The 21632-nt window shown below is 42.2% G+C and overlaps 1 protein-coding gene across 1 annotated transcript in view; it reads left to right on the forward strand.

The window, feature by feature from the left end:
- Nucleotides 1-21632, forward strand: part of Enpep (glutamyl aminopeptidase) — a 71613-nt gene that overhangs the window by 32846 nt on the left and 17135 nt on the right. The window contains exons 9-11 of the mRNA XM_032897345.1: nt 4371-4436; nt 4568-4719; nt 12253-12332. Coding sequence (XP_032753236.1) covers nt 4371-4436; nt 4568-4719; nt 12253-12332 — 298 coding nt within the window. The remainder of the gene's footprint in view (nt 1-4370; nt 4437-4567; nt 4720-12252; nt 12333-21632) is intronic.

A 21632-nucleotide genomic window follows, 5' to 3' on the forward strand; every position in this document is an offset into this window, starting at 1 on the left:
TCTTTACATGGCTGGGGCTGCAATGAAAAGATAGCTTAGACCAGGTGGCTTTAAAAAAAGAAACTTATTTTTCCACAACACTGGTAAAATCCAGGGTCAAGGTGCTGCATTTCAGTTGCTGGTGAGGGTCCTCTTGTCTTGGGGGCAGTCTCCTATGTTCTCATGAGGCACAGGGGACAAATATTCCTGTATCTTTTGTAAGAACATGGGTCTCACTGTGCAGTCCCTTTCTCATTACCTCATGCCAACCAGAATCATATCTTATAAAGTCAGTGAATACGGATACCTTGGTCCCTTTGGGAAGATGCGTAAGAATTCATAACTTGTCACTCCACTGGACATTCCAGTTCATGTTTGTTCTTCTAGAATGCCCTATGCCAATCATCTCAGGTTGGTGTCGCCTGCTCTTTATTGAAGTTACTATAATGTGTCCTTATAACTGCCCCATCTTCTAGATGGGCTCGTTTCAACCTGGGAACATCCTCGCTGCTTCCCTTCCCTCTTCAGCTTCCACTGTGATAGCCCAGGGTTTGATACAGCCCGTATGGCACAAATTTTTACACAGATTATCAGTTCTCTGTCATGCTGTTTTCCAGGATAATGCCACTACAGGACCATGCCACTACCACCCTTATAGCTCTCCTTCATATAGCCATGTCTTCATAGGTGGCATTTATTTAACACTTTGATATCTTAAAAGGTAGTGGTCCCTATTAGTGGACAAATAGTAAAATGCCTATGTGCCTATTAAAACAAGAGAGTGGAATTTAGAAAATATTTAGGGTATATACAAAGATATTTTGCTCATTAATAAAATATCCTGTGGATATATGTGGTACAAGATCTATGAACATGTATAACTCCCTACGAGCTTCAAACTCAATTCTCACCACTTCTCTATTGTGAGCATCTTTATGGAGGCCTTGACTCCCATGTCCTTAGGTGTGCTTCAGCACCCATGGAATTTTTCACATATTAGATCATCCAGAAGATGTTTGTTGAGTGAATGTCTATAATGTATAGAGTTGAACCTATAAACAAATAATAAAAATACCTGGGCATGGTGGGGCACACCTTTAATCCCAGTTTTTGGGAGGCAGAGGCAGACATATCTGTGAGTTCAAGGACAGTCGGATCTATGTAGTAATTTCCGATCAACTAGGGCTATACAGTGAGACCCTACTTCAAATAAACAAACAAAAAATATTAAAAGGAAAGAGAAAAAACTTGTTTTAAAAACTTATTACATCTCTATTTGCATAGTTTTCAATTTAAACTGCTGCTAAGACGTTCTCAGTATCTTTTTTTTAAATTTTTTTAAAGATTTATTTATTATATATAAGTACACTGTCGCTGTCTTCAGACACACCAGAAGAGGGCATCGAATCTCCTTACAGATGGTTGTGAGCCACCATGTGGTTGCTGGGAATTGAACTCAGAACCTCTGGAAGAGCAGTCAGTGCTCTTAACCACTGAACCATCTCTCCAGCCCCATTCTCAGTATCTTAAGAGCTGACTTTAAATTAAATTAAATCCTTCATATTTCTGTAGAGAACTATCAAAAAAGTCCTTAAAAGTAAACAGCCAAGCTTGCTATTCAATAAATGCTCAGACCTATCAATAAATTTTCAGTCTTCCTTGCCCTAATGTATTGTCATTAACTTAAAAAGTCTCAACTGAGACTAATATTTCTCAAGCTACAACAGTCTCTAACCATGACTAGAAATGATCCTATAAATTTAACCTGGCTCAATGGCTAGTAGGCACTATGTTTCATACAATTAAAGGGTACGATTGTACGTTTCATACAATTAAATGTTATGGTGTGAATTTATTTGTAGGAATTTATAGGAAAATAGAGTTTTATGGGGAAAAAAACCACCAAAACACTTTTTATTTCTTTCATTTTTCAAGTCTGAACTGGTGTTTTCAGGTATCACTGTAGCTCTCAGATCACCTGGGACATTCAACCTGTCACTCGAATCACCCTTGAACTGCTGTCATCACACCATGGCTATTACCCCAAAGCCCCATGGTCTGGGAAACTGGAATTCAAGGACTTCCCTTTACAAATTCTAGCTTTCTACCCAGACTGAGTCTCCATTAGGAAAAGTGGCCATTGCAGATTTTAGGTAGACCAGTTGTCTCCTTTTTGCGTTCAACCCAACAAGTACAGCACCACACAACAAAATGATGTTGTCATTCACTGAAAGATTCTTAAAAATGCAATAGATGGTGAGGCATTAGTAGCAGGATATCATTCTGATAATGTGTCAATCTTCTCTTGTTCTACTATTAGTACTAACCTGGGGAAAGATGGATGGCTGGGCTGGGAGGGCCTTTTCCTTCCTAGGACACTAACAGCACACACTGTTCATTTTCCTTTTGTGTTCACCAGAACCAACTAACAAGGGAGCTATGGCCTAGCTTGTCATGTGATTTAGACTGGGAAGCCGATGTGACAGTGATAAAGGGAAGAAGAGAAATTCATAGTACAGACTATTAGGAAGCACTGACCTGGCCAAGGCAAAAGTGGTACTTTTTAGTAAATTTCAACTGTTTATGTAAATTTCAACATTAACGTTAAACTGCAATGAGGAGGAGGAAGAGGAGAAGGAGGATGATGAGGAGGGAGAGGAGGAGGGGGGGAGGGGGAGGAAGAGGAAGGCATTTGGCCAGGGCCATTTCTTTCATCTCAAAAACAGGAGCATTATGTTAAGTAATATTTAAGGTCCTATACAGTTCCAAGATAGCTTCTCTGCTGAAAATCTTGTAAGTGCAAACAAACAAACAAACAAACAAACAACCCCCCCCCAAAAAAAACCATTTAGCAGGATAGACACATGATCAAGGCCAGCCTAGACTACACAGGGAAGAAAGAGTAAGAAAGCACTCACTGAACAAATGAACTCCTCCAAGATGTTTTTTTATGAAGGCACTGTTCCCTAGAAGATGGCATTAACTGTAGCTACAGTTAGAATTGTTATTATATACTAAGTGGTTTTTTTCCCTTTTATTGGCTATTTTCTTTATTTATGTTTTAAATGTTATCCCCCTTCCCAGTTTCCGTCCATAAACCCCCTATCCCATCTCCCCTCCCCCTGCTTCTATGAGGGTATCCCCCTCCCCAACTACCCACCCCTTCCCGCTTCCCCACCCTGACATTCCCCTACACTGGGGTATCCAGCCTTCACAGAACCAAGGACTTTTCCTCCTATTGATGCCTCATAAGGCCATCCTCTGCTACACATGTGCCTAGAACCATGGGTCCCTCCATGTGTACTCTTTGGTTGGTGTCTTAGTCCCTGGGAGCTCTGGGATATCTGGTTGGTGAGCTGAAGGAGTTTGCAACCCCATAGGAAGTATGCTAAGTGTTATTACATATTATACTAAATCTGGAATGAAGACCAAAACCACATTTCTGCCTTCCTTTGCCTGCCCTCTAGTGGTAGTGTTGAGAAGTGAATTAGCCAAAAATTAACATGGGGTCAGAATTCCAAGCCAACCTCCTCCCTGTTGGAGGTGTTCTGGGATTTTAAGTTTGTTTTATTTCTAAGTACCTGAAATAAAGAAGAATCTAGAAGATAATGTGACCTAGATATAGTACTTCCTGAAACATTAAAGCAACGTAGAGATTAAATGTTACACACAGAGTTACGCACTGAGAACACGTGAAAATTTGATTTCTAGGTAAGATTCCCACATATTAAATAGCACAGGTCTTCAAAGCCACAGGAGAAGGAGAGCAGGAACACTGGCAAGTCTCCAGAAGACCAACCCCTACATCCCAAGCAATGGCCAGGTTTAGAAAAGACAGAGACAGCTCTCTGGGGGCATGTCCCAGTGCTTCTGAAATTCCCCTGCAGAGTTCTGTGAGCGGAACGTCCAATGGGGCAGCTTTCTATGTAAAAGGTTTATGTTTTTTTAAAGTATTTTAAGGATAAAGACTTTCTCTCCAACTTTAATAATTTCCCCCATTCACTCAACACCGTCTTTATCATCATTGAGGAAACTACATGCGTGTTCATTTCCTCAGCATGGCAAATTCGACCCACTACCGTCTAAGTTCAAGTTCTAAAGAAGTGCCCACTTTTAAGGTGGCTAAAACGTGGAAAGAACCCTTAATAATGTGAAAATCAAACAGCACTGAAAGATCAGTGTCTGGAAATGTTTTATTGCAAGAAAGCCATGGCTGTTTCTTGTATGATCTCTCTCTCTCTCTCTCTCTCTCTCTCTCTCTCTCTCTCTCTCTCTCTCTCTCTGTGATCTCATGCTATGGAAACAGCATGAACAGTTGTAGGAGGTCTGGGTGAGGCTGTGGAGGTACAAGGAAAACAAAAGCTGGGCTTTAAAGCACGTATCTTTCACAGATTTACTTGGAAAACTTCAAGTTCAAGAATGCGAAAACTTCCGACTTTTGGGATTCACTGGAAAAGGTAAGGAAGGCAATATTCTCAAACATTTCTTCGTCCAACTTAAAAGTGACAACATTTTAATATCACTAGCTATTTTTAATTTCCCTTTATTTATAAATTAATGGAGCCCCATTTCCCCCCCCCAACAACAGGCAAGTAATCAACCAGTGAAAGAAGTAATGGACACCTGGACTAGCCAGATGGGCTATCCTGTGGTTACTGTGAGTGGAAAGCAGAACATCACCCAGAAACGCTTTCTGTTGGACAACAAAGCTGACCCTTCCCAGCCACCGTCAGCACTTGGGTAATGGTGACCCACTTACAAGAATAGTAGACATTATTCAACAGAAATACTGCCCGTATGTTGAGGGCCTGCTGTCAGGGTATGATTGGCATGTGACAGTATAAAGGTACAGCCTTTAGGCAACAGAGAGTTCAAAGCTAGCCAAGTGACAGACCGAGTAGATGCCTACTTATATCTTCTGTGTAAACACCAAAGAATAGACCAATGGAAGAAGTTAAAGACAGGAGGCTGGGATGGTGTTGGACATGAGTGGGTGGATCTGTAGGTGGTGTGGAATGCTGTGAGAAAGGCTGAGGAAGAAATCGTGGCCCAAAAGGAACAGGGAAAGATGCTGACAGATAATAACTGGGGCCTCCCTGTCCCTAGACAGGCTCTGCGCTCCTAGTGTACAGTGCGCAGTAAAGAGTTGAGAGGAGCCGTGAGAAATGAAGCTGAAAATAGGTCGAGCAGTGAGTCCAGAGTGTGCCATTTGGACCTACCCCTCCACTTTGTTCCCATTCATCACTCTTGCCCTCGCTGTAGAGAACTCTCAGAAGTCTGGCAGCAACAGCAGGCAGGAATCCAGATGGCTTGCTTCCCGAAAAAATAGAGTAAAACAGTAGAGGACAGCCAAAGACTTCCACAGTAGAGGCTCCAGAGCAAAGACATCCTTGCAGAGCGGGTTGGGCCTCCCCTAAGACCTGCTCCTGGGTGGGAGAAGCTTATTTCCAAAGCCTGTGTCCCCCATCTATAAAAGAGACGGCATCCTACTCCCTAAGAATAGTCAACTTGGTCTTGAGATATGATTTAACTGGTAAAACACTTGCCATGTAAACATGAGGGCCTGAGTTTGCATCCCTAGGACCCGTGTGAGGCCAGATAGAGCAGCATTCACTGGCCACCCCAGTACTCCCATGGCAAGAAGCATGGTGGCTTTAGGACACTTCCCAGAATCCTTAGCGGGTCTGTGCACAGCAAAGTGGAATAGAGAGACCTTGTCTCATATGGCGTGCATGGTAAGGACCAGCGCTTCAGTTTATTCTCTCACCTCCACACATGCGCCATGGCATATGCATAGCCACTCACAGACAGAGACACACACACACCACACATGCAAACTCGAAACAGTAACCGATTCGCCTTTCTTAGACACCGATAGATAGTGGAGGATTAGAAGACATATGAAAGATCTCTAAGCATAAAAGCTTAAACCCCGGGTAGACAAACGAAAAAGTCCTGACTCTGTGAACATTATTTAGGAACCAGAAAGAAAGGGGAAAAAAAAGGGGAAAAAAAAGAAAGAAATTTATAAGAAATATTCAGAGATTTTTTTTTTTAACTGTTGTGCTTATCGTCCAAGACACAGTGCCTTAGAAAGGCAAGTTGAGAACACAGAAGGAAAGACTAAAATTTTCACTGAAGTAAATTTAGGAGAAATCCTCCAAAAACAGAAAACAGACACAACAAGATGGTAAATATGAGAAGGCAAGTGTGAAAGCCTAGTGCCTGAGTAAGAGGTGAACAGCTAGGCAGAGTGGCAGAGTCTGCGAGCAAGCGTTAGGACCTGACGCAGGTGTGGCGAGCTGCCTCTCTTCCCAGCTGGCAGGGATACTGTTTGTAGCTTGTCCTTGGCCCCTGTGGGTGAATCGCATGGAAAGGTACAAACCCTATGAATTGTCCTCTGAGAGTTGGTTGTGAAGTGTGAACTAGCCCTCAGGGGTTAGTCTCGTTTTACAGCACAGCAGTGACACCAAGAAAGGTAGGGTGAGGAGACTCTCACCTAGAGGCCTACTTGTGACCCATAGAGAAGCCTGAGAATGATTTTGTTTTTTAACTCTACTGTTAAGGGAAATAGAAGTAGAAGTAACATAACCATCCGGTGCTTCTCATGGTTAAAGTAGAACATATTGGGTAATAAGTTAGGCAAGTTATACTGTAGAGCCAAGCTGGAAGCTTGGGCCTGGGGGAGGGATGTGTCAACCTAGGGTTTTCAGCACCGGCTCTACAAACTTTTTATTAATTATGAACTAAGGTACAAATTGCCCAAGGTAAATTCCCATGGCCATTGAAGCAGCACTTCACTTTGAAATTTAATCAAATTATCTCACGTATAACATGTAAATTTATACAGGTTCATCCTCTAAACTCTACTAGTTAGTTATTTTTAAGCCAGTGGTGGCACATGCCTTTAATTCCAGCACTTAAGAGGTACAGGAGACAGATCTCAGAGTTTGAGGCTAGCCTGGTCTACAGATTGAGTTTCAGGACAGCCAAGGCTACATAGAGAGACATCTTGTCTCAAAAAACCCCAAAAACTAATAATTTCAAAGTGTGAAGATTCAACTAAGATATACCAATCTGTATCATCTACATTTTTATTTCCTGTATATTTTTATAAATCTAATTAAAGCACAAATACAGGGTCACTGGCTTAGTGGGGGAGGGCACATGCAGCCAAATCTGATGGCCCACATTCTTCTCTGGAAGCTACACGTTGATAGGAGAGAACCCACTCCAACAAGTTAGCCTGTAACATCCACATGTGTCCCCTCCAGACTGAGTAAATAAGTGCAAAAAAATCATTAAATCCACGTACAGAGCATATCAAAAGACATTTCATCATGTTAAAACTAAAGGCCGCAAACTTTACCAAACAAGATTCTCCCCCTAATATTAAACATGACTACTGAGTTAAGATGCTTGAAGAATTTTGACCAAAATCCAAGCCAGTATGTTATTCTCTTTAATGGGGTAGCATTTTAGAAATGTCTATAATATAAAGCCAGTAAAGTGTGATAATCTCAGAATTTACCACAGTTAGGAGACTTAGCATGATGGTTTGTATATGTTTGGCCGAGGGCACATATTAAGAGTTGGGGCCTTGGGTGTTGGGGATTTAGCTCAGTGGTAGAGCGCTTGCCTAGCAAGCGCAAGGCCCTGAGTTTGGTCCCTAGCTCCAAAAAAAAGAAAAGAAAAGAAAAAAAAAGAGTTGGGGCCTTGTTGGAGTAGGTGTGTCACTGTGGGCCTGGGCTTTAAGACCCTTATCCTAGCTTCCTGGAAGCCAGTCTTCTCCTAGCTGCCCCCAGATGAAGATGTAGAACTCTCAGTTCTTCCTGCACCATCGCTGCCTGAATGCTGCCATTCTCCGCCTTGATGACAATGGACTGAACCTTTGATCCTGTAATCCAGGACGAATTGAATGTTGTCCTTACAAGAGTTGCCTTGGTCATGGTGTCTACACTATGGTTACTACACCATGGGTGCACCAAAACCCTAACCAAGACACTTAGCCATTATCAAACTTTGCCCCAGTGCTGTAGACACTTGTGTACAGTTACAGAGTTACTTTGCATACCAACCCACATACTCCCCCAAATAAGGGGAAGATAATCAGACTTTCAGGACATCAAGCCTGGGGACCAGCCCCAGGGTCACTGGATGCAACAACTATTCTAAGGACATCATTCTGGTCTAGCCCAGCCATCCCAGCGTGAATACTGGGCAAAGTGGGGTGTCAGAGCACATCACCTGTCCTTGGGCATTACTCCAGTCCTACCCATACCTCACTTTTTCTAACTCCTTTATACTTTTAGCATTCAGTTTGAGTGGAGAGAATTTCACACCTGCCCACTTCCCAGGTACCTTTCGGTCTTTGCTGCTACTTAATTCTTCCTGAAAAGACCCTTGCATCTCTTCTGTGATGATTTTGATGTTATTCTGTGTAATATTTATATTACTGTATGTCACATATAAGGTATCACAAGATCAATTATTTGGGGGTAGTTAAAACAACATGAAGGAGGAGAATGACTGGGTATGGTATAAAGAAGGTATTTGGGGAAGCTTTAATAACTACAAACTTTGTAGTTACTATTTTGTCTCAGTAAAGTAGATTGGACAACTTTAATACTACTAGACCTTTTCGAGGTTAAATTTCCAAGGCATTCCTCACATGGGTAATAAGCATCCAATGGGAAGTTTCACAATAATTATTCTCTCCTGTCCTACTTGAGAACTGATTGACTGAGCCCCAGTTAATAGGAAGAGGGGCCTGGGGAGTGTACAGGAGACTTCGTTTCCCCAGGATTTAATATTTCAGGTGAGAAAAGGGGATGACTATAGCATGTACGAAGAACTTCAAGTTCGAAAGCAATCATGTGTCTATACACCACACCACCAAGCACTGAGTAAGGACTACAGCTATTTGACATTCTTTGGACTTTGGATCTATTTTATGAAAAACAGATGTGGAAATCAAGGCAGAAAGTGATTATGCAACTCAAGGTTGCCCAGAGAGGAAGTGATGGGACCTTCATTTTGAATGCTGAAGGACTAGCTCCAAGACCCGGGTTGCATAGGAAGACTGGGAAAGTGGGTGAGGGAGGCGAAGAGGGGAAGCTGGAACAGGGATGCAAACGATGGTGGAGAAGTTGGCTAGTATAGTGTGAATCCAAGGGGCCTGAGGGAGGAAACTGACAGATGACATTTGTATTTTCCCAAGTTCACTCCAGTGACCACATGTGCTTTGGATGTTACAATGTGTAAGGCAACAACATCCTCTGTCTTGCAAAACAAGCTTCCACTAGGCAGGTTTCCCAGTAATTGTTTCTTCCTGTCATATGTAGCCCACTGATTTATTGAGCCAAAGACAGCCAGCCCTTTCTTTGTTTCAGCTAGAGGGATTGGAGCAACAAACAAGCAAACAAAAGGCAAAACCAAACGTCCTTGGTTATCACTTTCCCTCTATGCAGACCCTTCCCCTAAAAAATTACAGCCAAGTGAACCAATATATCATTAGGAAAAAAAATCCCATTTTGCTACAGAAAGTTTTAAAATTTTATTCAGCAAGAAAGGACAGTTGTAACATTTATACTTAATATTTTCCTTAAGTTTTTAACCAGATACTGTACACATCTTATTGTGATTCCTGGAGGCATGATTTTTAGAGATCATTTATCATGAAGTAGATTTATTTGTCTTGTGTTTATAAAATACAATTATATATTCATAGGAAACTTGTTACAAATCGATTGTAGCTGAACAAAGAAGCAAGAGACTTTAACACTGAAGCCAGTCTTCCTTTTGTTTCCCTTTATTAAAATATTAGATTGCAATAAATACTTTCAGGTACCCTATTATCTTATTAAAGTTTTTTTTATTTATTATATATAAGTACACTGTAGCTGTCTTCACACACACCAGAAGAGGGCATCAGATCTCATTACAGATGGTTGTGAGCCACTTGTTGCTGGGATTTGAACTCAGGACCTCTGGAGGAGTAGTCAGTGCTCTTAACCACTGAGCCATCTCTCCAGTCCTATCTTAGATAATTAGCATACATGAATAAGAATCTCTAGGCAGTACCTTCATCCACAGTGGGGAGGAGGGAACTGGTCCTTTCCTAGGCTAAGGCTCAACTCCCCTCTGTCTGAGTTGCTCTTTTGTGGTAGACAATGGTGCTCTCAGTTACTCTGTGGGCTGAGTGACCTCTTCTGACCTCTTCTCTTTGCTTAATCCAAGACTAGGAGAAGTGTAGAACAGAAAGTTTTATCATTCAGATGAACCCTATGTGGGTCACATTGTGGCCCCCACCATCTCTTCAAATGAACCATTTCTCATCTCTGTCTGTGGGATTTCTTCCTATCAGGACCTTGGGCGCTCATTCTACATTAAGAGACAGAAGACTGGGAGTAGATGTGCCATCCTAGATCATTAAGTCAGTGTCTGTGGAGACAATTAGAGTGGTCATATTTAACACTGATGGAGCCTGTAAGACAGTCAGAACGCTAATTACACCTTCAGGAATGATCCCTGATGCCGCTGAATTTAGATAACATGTAACAGCCTTTATTGTTGCATTTACGTGACTTCCGATCTTAGGCATATTATGTTCCCAAATCTTTTTCTTTACCCAGTGGAGATGAGGTACAATATCATGATGCTAAAAGTAGAAGAGAGTGGTGCCGCTGCCTTCTTTCATTTTGACTTAGGACACTCTCAGACATCCCAGGATAGTATGTCTTGTACCTGTTTCCAGTAACACATCTTCTTTCTATGATATGGTCCCAGGGAAGCGACCACCCTATGTGAAGACTGTGCTCACAGATCCCGAAGCCCCTGGCTGTTGCAGAAGTGTTGGGTCAGGCTGGCGCTAGGGAAGATGGGGAAGATCGACTGGTCTTCCGGTTAGCACCACGTTAGCAGCGCGGCAAGAATATAGAATGGGATTCTTTACAATGCTGCTTTGTTCCTCTTCTGAGAAGCTGTAAAACTCCCTAAAAACAGATCTGGAGATGGCAAGTGAAAGTGACTTCTTAGGAAGGCATAGGGAGCAGGGGGAATGGGCAGTAGGGTGCTGTAAGAAGCAGGATCTGAAGAGAATAGCTGTCTGCCAACCGTGGGGAAGCTCTGTAGCCTGCTCGGATGTACTTGGCAGATTAGATAAGATAGGTTGTCATACCCATCCACAGTGACATTCAGAGAAAGACATTTCCTGGAACTTTGGATTTTCAGGCTCCAGCAGCCTAAGGGCATCTCCCAGTTAGCCTGGTTGGAAAGCATACCCAGTTAGGGAGGGGAGGGGACTGTAAGGAGGTGGCACTTGGTAAGCCTGAAGCACCCAGAGTATTATATTCCCTGGAGAGCCAAGGAAACCACTGAACCATGTAGCCAGATATTCTACTGGAGGCAGGAAGGTGGCAAGTTCAAGACTTGCTTGGGCTGTAGAATGAGTTCAAAGCCAGCCTGGGAAGTTTAAAGGGGCTTTGTCTCAAAATAAAAGTTAAGTTGTTGTGGGGAGAGGGAGGGGAGGGAATGGGGACTTATGGACAGGAAACCAGGAAGGGGAATAACATTTGAAATGTAAGTAAAGAAATATATCTAATAAAAAAATATAAAAAAAGTTAAGTTGCAGCTCATGTTAAAGGTCATCCTTGGCACACAGGAGGTCCTAGAATCAACCCTCCAACTCCACAAAACTGACACAAACAGTAGAACAAAACCAGCACCCCTTTCTCCTCCCCTGATGTGATTGAAATACAAAGTAGTAAAGAAGAACACTCCGGCACTCCAGAAGGAAACTTAGCTGGTGATTTTCCCTTGCAGCACTGATGCGATGGTTGCAATTACTGAGCGAATTTGAGAGAAGAACGTGTAATGCTTAGTGGGTAGGAAGGTGGAATTTCAATATGATTTGATAGGAAACTCGTTGTGTTAGAACCTGCATAGGCTCCAATGACGAAGCTCTCTGCATTGAGATGCAAAATGCTACATTTATGCAAGTTGCATTGTGTAAGATACTTATTTTAAAGCATATTTTACAGAATATTGAATTTTTCTTCTCCCTTATTTAATTTCTATATAGATTTCTACATTTTGTGGATTTATAAATAATGAGAATTATATGGCATGACATATCTTTGTCCCTGGTTTTACAAACTGTGAATATTGGGTACTACGCACTGGCCAATCATTTATAAGGGAAAAATGTGTTCACCCGTTGATTTTGATATTTAAGCTTTTCATGATTAAGTTAAATGTTTCCTTCTTTTTTAGTTACACATGGAATATTCCAATCAAATGGACCGAAAATGGCAATTCAAATATCACAGTCTACTATAGGTCAAACAAAGAAGGTAAATATTACCTAACACATTCATTTCTTCTTTGAATTGATGCATTTCAGCCAACCAACAGAAGTCTAGCAAAGCAGCAGTTAAGCCAAAACTCGTAAAAGTCATTCCTCAACTAACTTACCCACAAGTCTAACCTTCTGTCTACAATGAGAACTTCCCCACCTTGACATGATCCTTTTAGTGATTTATCATGGCAGACAGGGATAAGTCACCAGAGCCAAAGGAACTTTACTTACCTGTCCATCATTGGAAAACCAAGCCATAAGGTTCTGACCTTTCCCAGCTTCCCCTGACCCCACCCTTCTCTTCTTCCTTTTCCTTTTCTCTTCTTCTTCTGCTCTTTATGTCAAAGAAGGAAGACATTGAAATTCTTAAAATATTACATGAATGGCCTGCTTTTTAAATGTTCTCTTTCGATTTAGAGAAATCAGCTGCAGATGTGTTTTTTGTTCTCTCTCCATTGATTTTTCTTCTCCTTATTTGAAAAAAATTTTGGGTTCTTTAAAAACTAGGAGGTCTTATTACAAACCTCCAAATTGCTTGGGAAAACACAGTAAGTGAGAGAGATTTTTAGCATTGATCCCAGGAGAACCTTGCTTTTTTTTGTTCGTTCATTTGTTTTGTTTTGTTTTGAGTTATTTTATTTGTACATCTTGCCCTTCCATCTAGAATTCACTGAAGAGCAGAGACTATCTTAGTACATCTTGTATCACGAAGACTAAGCCATGGAGAATCTTGGTTTTTATGCTTTGACCATTGTAATTGTTTTGCATTGCAAAACATTTCTTATCTAAGACAAAATGGATTTCTTCTTTCTGTCTTTCTTCTTTCAGTATGTTCTGTAGGCTTTCTCTGGTGTTTCTTGAAGCTAAAAGCATCCTACATTCCTTATCTCTACCAGGTTATTTTTCCTCAAATCTCCCATCTAAAATGGATTACCTGAGCTGGGGTTATGGTTCAATTGGTACAATGCTTACTCAGCATGCATGAAACCCTGGGTTCAGTTACCAGCGCCACATATAACCAGACATGGTGGCAAGCAGCTATAATCCCAGCATTCAGGAGCTAGAAGCAGGAGGATCTCAAACTCTAGGTTATCACTAGGTTACCTAGTGAGTTCAAGGTTAGCCTGAAGTCACGGGCAGCTTGAAGGACAGGAAGCTCTGGCTCAAAATATATTTAAAATAAAGTCTATCATCCAATCAATCCTTTTGGATAAGTTTGTAGGTACATGATTAGCAACATCTGTCCTCCACATGTCCTCAAACAACTGCTGAACTTATGCCAATGAGGACTTAACTTATTCTGGAAATTAGTTCTATGAATTGATATAATAGTATTTTTCTACTGTCTCATTTCAATTAACAGATTTTCCAGGGTTCATTTGTATTGTGGCAAGGATTAACCCTTTGTTCTCTTATATAATGAATATATATATATTCATTAATATGTCTTCTTTTCTTCATCTGTCCATCTTTGGATCTTTTTAATCCTACAGAATACTGTTAGAATTAAAATCATTTGTGTAGTAGTTTTTCTGCCTCGGGTGATTTTCATCTTTGCTATTTCCTTTTCCTTTTTCACTTTTGTTATAAACTTTCTTACATGTTTAGTTCTAGTGTCAGCTCTCCCATCTTTGCTATTATGAAGGTAAGACTCATCTCTGGGCTGTTCCTGACAGAAAACATGTTCATAGAAAACCACACCCCCATTCGTAGGAAACCACACCCCTCCCAGGAAGCCACACCCCCTCCATAGGAAGCCACATCTCCTTTATCTTTTATGCTAATGACTGTTAGGACATTGTGGCCAACGACTCTGAATCCTTCCAAAACTACCAGATCAACGCCTTTTTGTCTCAATATTCCACGTGTGTATGCTGTGACTGAACTCTTAAGTTCAATGTCTTTTGGCCTATCTGCAGACCGTTTTCCTACTCATGGACCCGTGCACCAACAGAAAATGAAGATGACAGAAAGAGAAATAAGAGTGAAAATGTCCCACGTCTCTCATAAAAGACACGATAGGAATGTTGGGCTTTGAGCACCTTTGGTTGAACTGTCACCACATATTTTCCATTGGTTGCTGTGCTTAGCTGAGAGAGGGTCAGAAGACTGTCTCGGCAGCAGCTTGATTTGCTGTTCACCCATTTAAAAACATGAATAATTCATCCACTCTAACACAATTATTCCAGTGTTTTAATGGAGTGAGGATTTCATAAAGAGAATGTTCTAGATAGTGGAAGCTCACTTCAAGTACTTCAGAAAGCATATATCAAGAACGAATATTCTTCTAATATTCGTTATATATTTATTAGAAAGAATTTTTGGACTACTCAATCCTTCATCATTAGTTCATTCTTCTAGGCAAGTTTTTGGTTTGCTTGATTTTGAGACAGACTCTCAGGTCAGCCTGGCCTCACTTGTTACAGAGTCAAGGATGACCTTGAACTCCTGACTCTCCTGCTGTACCTGAGAGTGCTGGAATTACAGGAAGGAGCCTGCACTCCTGCTTTATACCATGCTGGGGAAGGACTGTTAGCTACATTCTTAGCTCAAGAAGATATTTCCAAAAAGTAGTTTTTGGGGGCAGTTTGGGATTGAAGGCCAAAAGACTGAAGGTAACCTTTCCAATCTTGTAGTCTGCTATCTAGGGCAGGTCTTTGGACAGACAGGTTCTTCCATAAGAGGCTATTGCCATGACGCAGGTGATAAAAGGCACCCATGGGACAAATACCTGTGCAGATGTATGGGTCCAGGAATGGTTGCTATGCAAAAAAAAAAAAAGCACACAGGTCAAGAGCTCAGAGGCTTCCTAGATAGAGTTTTAGGGTAATAGGATTGACCAAATACAGAGGGGGTCTGTGCCCCAGTCAGGGAGCAGACTGTGAATGCAAGAGAGAGGGGGCTTTCTGCTGTCTTCACCTCTCAGGCATGTCTAAAAGCATTTGCGTCACCATTGGCGTATTTGTGCCTTTCTTCCTTAGAGAATAATCTTTTGAGGAAATGAGCACACTTCTGGTTGTTGCAGCTGCTCTGTTCCTTCAGCAGACACCAAGTGGCCATCATAGGTAGGAGTGAATAAATGAATGATTTGAGCGTGGTGTTCAAGGAACTATGGGAACAAACCTACCTTCCTCTGAAACTTCAGAGTCACCAGACACAAAGCAAAACAAACAAACAAACAAACAAACAAAAAAACCAAATTAGACATCTCTTCCTACTTCAAAGTGCCTGCTCCATTTCTCGGCTGTGTCATGAGTTCCTGTTTCCTGTCTGAAGACATCTTCAGCTCAGGGCACGGATGACGAATGTGTCCCCAGTATATTGGATGGGCGAGCATCTCATGTTACCTGTCTCACGTCCCTGCATCTGGACACTCTGATGATTCATCGGTTAGAAATGCCCCAAGCAATAATAGGACTTCCGTGATCTTTTATTTGCACAAGTATTGTGCGTGATATTTTAAGCAGTAGGAAAAAAATATGTCATTTCTAAGAAAAGAAGTAAATCTCACACAAATGTTTCCTGGCTATTCTAACCTAGACACCCTCCCTCCCCTCAAATTACCTTCATTTAGATTGTCTTAACTCTGTTAAAGTGAGCTTATTATTATCAAAGTATATTTTTCTATCTTTACTGCTGCTAGTTGCGGTCGCTGGGATTTCCTTCTAGGCTAATCATTCCGAATACTTTTCTTATATAGCTGATACTGGCAGCTAATTAACCATTGCTACTGAAACCTCATTTGCTCTCTTTTCTTTTTCAACTGAGTTATAAGCTCCTTGAAGATTCGAATACTCATGGTATCTTTCATTCCCCATCTATTATTAATCAGCGCTAGGCACATGGTAAGAGTTTGGTAAGCATAACCTCAGTGGAGGGTTATTTATCCAGTCCTAGATCTTGTGCTCTGTAATAGTTATGGTATCCCTCTCTCTTGGACATAAGTTGCCATTTTTGTTATAATGATTCGCCTACATTGAATAGAATACCATCTACATGCTTTGATTTGCTGTGCTCTAACATTTAGAAGGACTGAAGGTTGTCACAGGACAGAGAACTCATCAATCTTGTCTAATCACAGTGTTTCTGTAGACATTACTCCAGGGCTGGGGTCTAAGGGAGGGACTGAAACATTATTTCCTGTGTGGAATCAAAGAGTTGACCTAAGACATCCCTGCAGGAGTGGGCTTAAGACATCATCCCAGACTAAGAGTTATAGATGGGTATAGACTCAAGACGGCGATTTTTGTAAATTTCATGTCTGGGCTTTATGAATTTAAGTGAGCAAAAGCTGGTATTGTAGAAATAGGATTTACTAAAATGTTTCAAGTGGGTGTGTTCAAATATTTATTACCAAAGAAATGGTGATGGCATATCATTAATGTGTCAAGGAGGGTTGGGGATTTAGCTCAGTGGTAGAGCGCTTGCCTACCAAGCGCAAGGCCCTGGGTTCGGTCCCCAGCTCTGAAAAAAAAGAAAAAAAAATGTGTCAAGGAGGAAAGGTCTTTCCTCTGTATTTTCAAGCTGAGTCTTGTGTAACATACAAACCTGAAGTCAGTTATGCTGGTTTAGAACCTGAGTTTGTCAGCTCAGCCCTGGGCAATCAAGTCTTGGAAGATTTATTCACCTAAACCAAACATACAAGAAATTAAACAAGAGTACTAAATGTTGTGTGTGTGTTAATCAGGTATAATGGCCTAATGAACCAGCACACCTACGTAGGCTAATTAGATATCTCAGTGAGAATATACTGAGTAAGGATTAGGGGATCATAGGATGGAACTATCACCTTAAAGATGCCATCGAATTATGATATTAACACAATGGTTTGTCCAGGAGAGCCAATCATGGCACTAGTAAATGGTCAAGCATGCCTTGATGTGCTGAAAGTTTTTTTGTTTGTTCAACAGCCAAAGGAAGTGTTTCTTAACTCACCAGGTCTTCCAGGTGACTGTCCAGCAAATAACTTGGAAATTCCGATGTTAGTTTGTTTGTTTTTATTTCTTGCAGTTTGAATACAACCTGAACGTCAGACTCTTTTCATGGGTATTGCTCAACTGGGGCACCGAGAAACAAACCAGGGGGACCAGGTCTAGCAGGGCCTCTATTACTGTATTTTACATCCAGTCCTCAGCTGTGTGATACTACTTAGCAACCAGGGAGACCAGTATGTGAAATGTAGCTCTTCCCTTGTAGAAAGGAACAGTGTGCAAACAACTGACAGGTTTCTTCCGTGTACGCTATTGTCTGCAGACCCCCACCTATAAAAAGATGAGAATTGCAGGTGCTGGCTCAGGTGGGCGCTGCCTCCTGGGGCAGATGGGAAACACAGCAGCAGATCTCAGCTATTGCTCTCCCTTGTGTGTGTTCTTCCAAATGAACGTGAGGGAAACCCTTCCTCATAATAGGCAGGTTGCAGTTCTCCGGGCTTTCCTGAATCATCTACTGTGCATTAAAACTGTTGCTGAAGGCTGAGGGAGGAGGGTTATTCATTCAAGGTCAGTGTAGGCTATATAGCAAGTCCCAGGCCAGTCTGGGCCACAGAGCATAATCTTGTCTCAAAAAATCAAAGAACAAACCAATGAAGCCAATTTCCTTTGCAGGCAAATGCTCTGGGCCAGTCGCTGAGATCTGGGAGAAGCTCGGAAATTATAACTCGCACAATCGTAATTTAATTCCTCGCTTCTCCCTTCCTCCCCCATCTCTTCTCGACGCTCCTGTATCATCTTGGGATCTAAGTTGCCTAGGCTGGCCTTCAGCTCATGGTGCACAATCCTCTGATGACAGTCATTTGAATAGTTGGAGTCGTGCATGTAGCACAATTTTGTGGAAAACATTTTTATTTCATTGTGTGTATGTGCACACTGCAAGCATGTGTGTGCACTGGCGCATACACATTCAACCATGTGTATGGCTACAGAGGTCAGAGGTCAGGCGTTGTCCACCTTATTTTTTTGAGGCAAGATCTCTTATTGATCCCGGAGCTCACTGGTTTGGGTAGATGGGCTGGCCACAAGCCCTGGGGAATTCACCTTTGCTTGCCCTCTTAGTTCTGGGGTTACAGATGTGGGCCTCCATTGGGGTGTTGGGGATCCCAGCATGATTCTTTCATCTGTGTGGCCAGTTGTTTACTCACTGGACCATCTCACCAGCCCTGAGAGGGAAATTTTTTAGAAAGAGCTCCTACCCAGGGGTAACTTGTTCAACAAGTTGCTGCACAGAAAGAGTGAGAACGAGAACACAGTCACTTATAAGGTAGACGGTAAGAGTCCTTTGTGGCCATTGTGTGTACATTTTCAAATACATAAAGTAAGGTTTCATAGTGTGATTCCAATGGCCAAAGATTACTAATCCTAGGAAGAGAAGGTAGGGTGTCATTGTGTGTTTTATGTTTGCTCATGTACACATGCAGAAGCTTTTTATGTGCATACACACAAAGAAAATTTAAAAATTTAAGCTTGATGAGTGCTTTTTCATATTGTTGTGCACACTTTCTGGGTCGGTTTTGTTTGAAACGGGGTCAATATTCTAGCATAGATTAGCCTGGAATTTGCAGCTACCCTTCGATCTCGGCCTCTCGAGTGCCGGAATTACAGTATGGGCATGTATCACCCTGCCTGGGAGTCTTTATACGTTATTTTCCAAGAATCCCATAAAGAACATGCACTTGTATTATAATCACAAAATAAAGAAACAAACACACGCTCTTATGACCGTAGGCAGACATTGGCTGTTCAGTTCCACTTTCTTCATCTTGTCATGGGACAGCCCCACAGTTTGCCGTTGTCAACTGCTCTCAAAGTAGCATGAACTTGGGGAACCCATAACTACTGACTTCCGCAGGGTCTCGGCTTCCTCATCTGTAAAGTGAGAAAAATCACAGTAACGTTAGACAGGCTTAACTGGGTCCACATAAAGCACAGTAAATTACTGCAGTATTTAGATGGATTGCCAGGAACTTCTCAACGTTATTTATATTTGCTTGGCTATTTCTAGAACTTGCAGCCTATCCCGTTTCATAATAATGGGGAGAGCTAGCATCTGTCGGTCACATAACACCAAACGAAGTGACCCTGTGTTATCTGCGTTATCTCACTTAATCTTCACAACAGCTCCAGAAGGATTTTTATTCCCGCCCCCCCACGTTTTCCTCCTGGTAAACTGGGGCACAGGGAGGTCAAGTGATCTGTCCAGAGTTACCCAGCTTGCTGGTCTCATAGAAAGGACTTTATCCCAGGTCTGTCAAACTCAGAAGTCCCTGTTCTATCCTCAGTAACATATGGCTTTACCCTTAGCAAGAAACTCTCCTCCCAGTACAAACATTCAAAGAGGGAGGTTGCCAAAAGATTAGCTTCCTTTCAACAACTTCCCCATGGCCAAATGACAAAGGAAGATTAATACTGCACCAGTGAGGTAAGGGTTTATATTTTGTCAAGTACCTGTTCTGGAGGTTCCTAAGAAAACTTATTGTCATGTTGAAGACTTGACTCCTATATTATGAAAAACTACGGGGCCCCTGGACATCTTCCAGACCTTGCAAATGCTTCCAAAATTTAAATCACTTTGCCTCCCAAACTTCACCTCCTCCTGTTCTGCGTTGGCAACGCCATCACTCATTTGACTGGGCGAGCCTTCGCCCCTCCCCCAGGCAGGAGGCGGGGTTACCGCTGCCTTTACCTCTAACAGGTCTCTGTGTTTCCGCTGTGGTCGGATCAGTCCAAGTTCAAACCCTTTCTTGTCCCAGATTATGACAGTTGGGTTCCAAGCGGGCCTTCTTGCTTTTAGAATCTAATCCAAAATCTCTCCCACGGCACTGTCAAAAATTCGTTTTCTGGAAAGCAGTCTTAAGCATGTCATTTCCTTGTTTGACAATCTTCTCTGTGTTTTTGCCACCCAGAGGATGAATGCTTTGGCACAACATTCGTCATTAACACTAAAGCCCTGAGCTTCGTTTCCAGCCTCGCCTGCTGTTTCCCAGTACGATTCCTTACATTGTTCCTGCCTTAAACTCCTTGAAGTCTCTCACTCATTCTAAGTTCCCACACCATTATCTGAATGGTTTATTTTCCATGAAGGCAAATATATATATTAATGGAAAAGTATAGAGGTGATGCTGACAAATACTTGTGACGTCAGAGCACATTTTGTTATTTATTATTAATTATTATTCATCCTGGAAGAAAATTTTGTAATTATATTTATGGACAGAAAATATGGACAGTGTACATTTAACCCAGCTTAGTGGCGAGTTCTTTAGCCTTTGCCTTTTCCAGCTTGGCAATGCGAGCCGCAGGCTTAGGACCCAGGACGTTGCCTCCCCAGTGGTGGCGGATCTCGTCATATCTGTCATTATAATTGGTCCTAACAGCTTCCACCAGCTTAGCCAGAGCACCCTTGTCTTCTGAGTTAACCTGTGTGAAGGCAACAGTGGTGCAGGTCTTCCTGTGGACCACGTGCCCGAGCCTGATGATGCAGTAGGGCACCCCCATCTTTCGACACAGGGCAGGCGGGAAAACCACCAGCTCAGTGGAGTCTGCATCATGGGCAATCACCACCAGCTGAGCCTTCTCATTCTCCACCATGGTAGTGACCGTATTGACCCCTGCTTGGAGGACAGGTGGTCTCTTAGTTGCCAGCAGCTTTCTTCTCAGCATGGACCAGCAGCCTTTGCTTCTTCTCCTGCTTTGTCTCTGGCCTGTACTTGTGGGCAAGCTTCAGCCGCTGAGTCGCTGTTTGCCTGTTCAGGGCCTGGGGGAACAGGTTAATGGCAGGAGGTACTGTGAGCTGCTTATAGAGGAAGGCTCTTTGCCGCTGCAGCCTGTGTAGTGGGGCCATTTGACGAAGCGCGTGAGATCTCTCTTGGGCTGGATGTCCTGCCCAATATCAAAGTTCTTGGGCCTTTTCTCAAACAAAGAATTGACTACCTTTTTGGCTTCCTGTTTCTTCACGATGGCGGAGACTGGGGCCACCTTCTTCCCCTTGACCTTCTTTCCTTTGCATCTTGCTTGACTGGAAGAGAGAGGGAACTACGGGGATTATTTTTAATGTATATATTTGACCTAAATTTTAAGTGTCTCTCCCTTTAGCACTGGGCTTCTAAAAGCCTGATCCTTGAGCCCTATGCTACGTATTGGATGGTGCTCTGGGAAAGTTGATTTGCTAACTCCCCTGATGGAAAAACACCATTTCATTCAGCTGAAATAAGGACGTAGATGACCTTGCAGAGACAAATCTAATTGAAAGCATAAGTGGGAAGAGGATGGCCAAGTGAGAACGTTGCATTTGGGTTCCGAGT

Source organism: Rattus rattus, chromosome 3, assembly GCF_011064425.1.
Source record: "Rattus rattus isolate New Zealand chromosome 3, Rrattus_CSIRO_v1, whole genome shotgun sequence".
Taxonomy (NCBI): domain Eukaryota; kingdom Metazoa; phylum Chordata; class Mammalia; order Rodentia; family Muridae; genus Rattus; species Rattus rattus.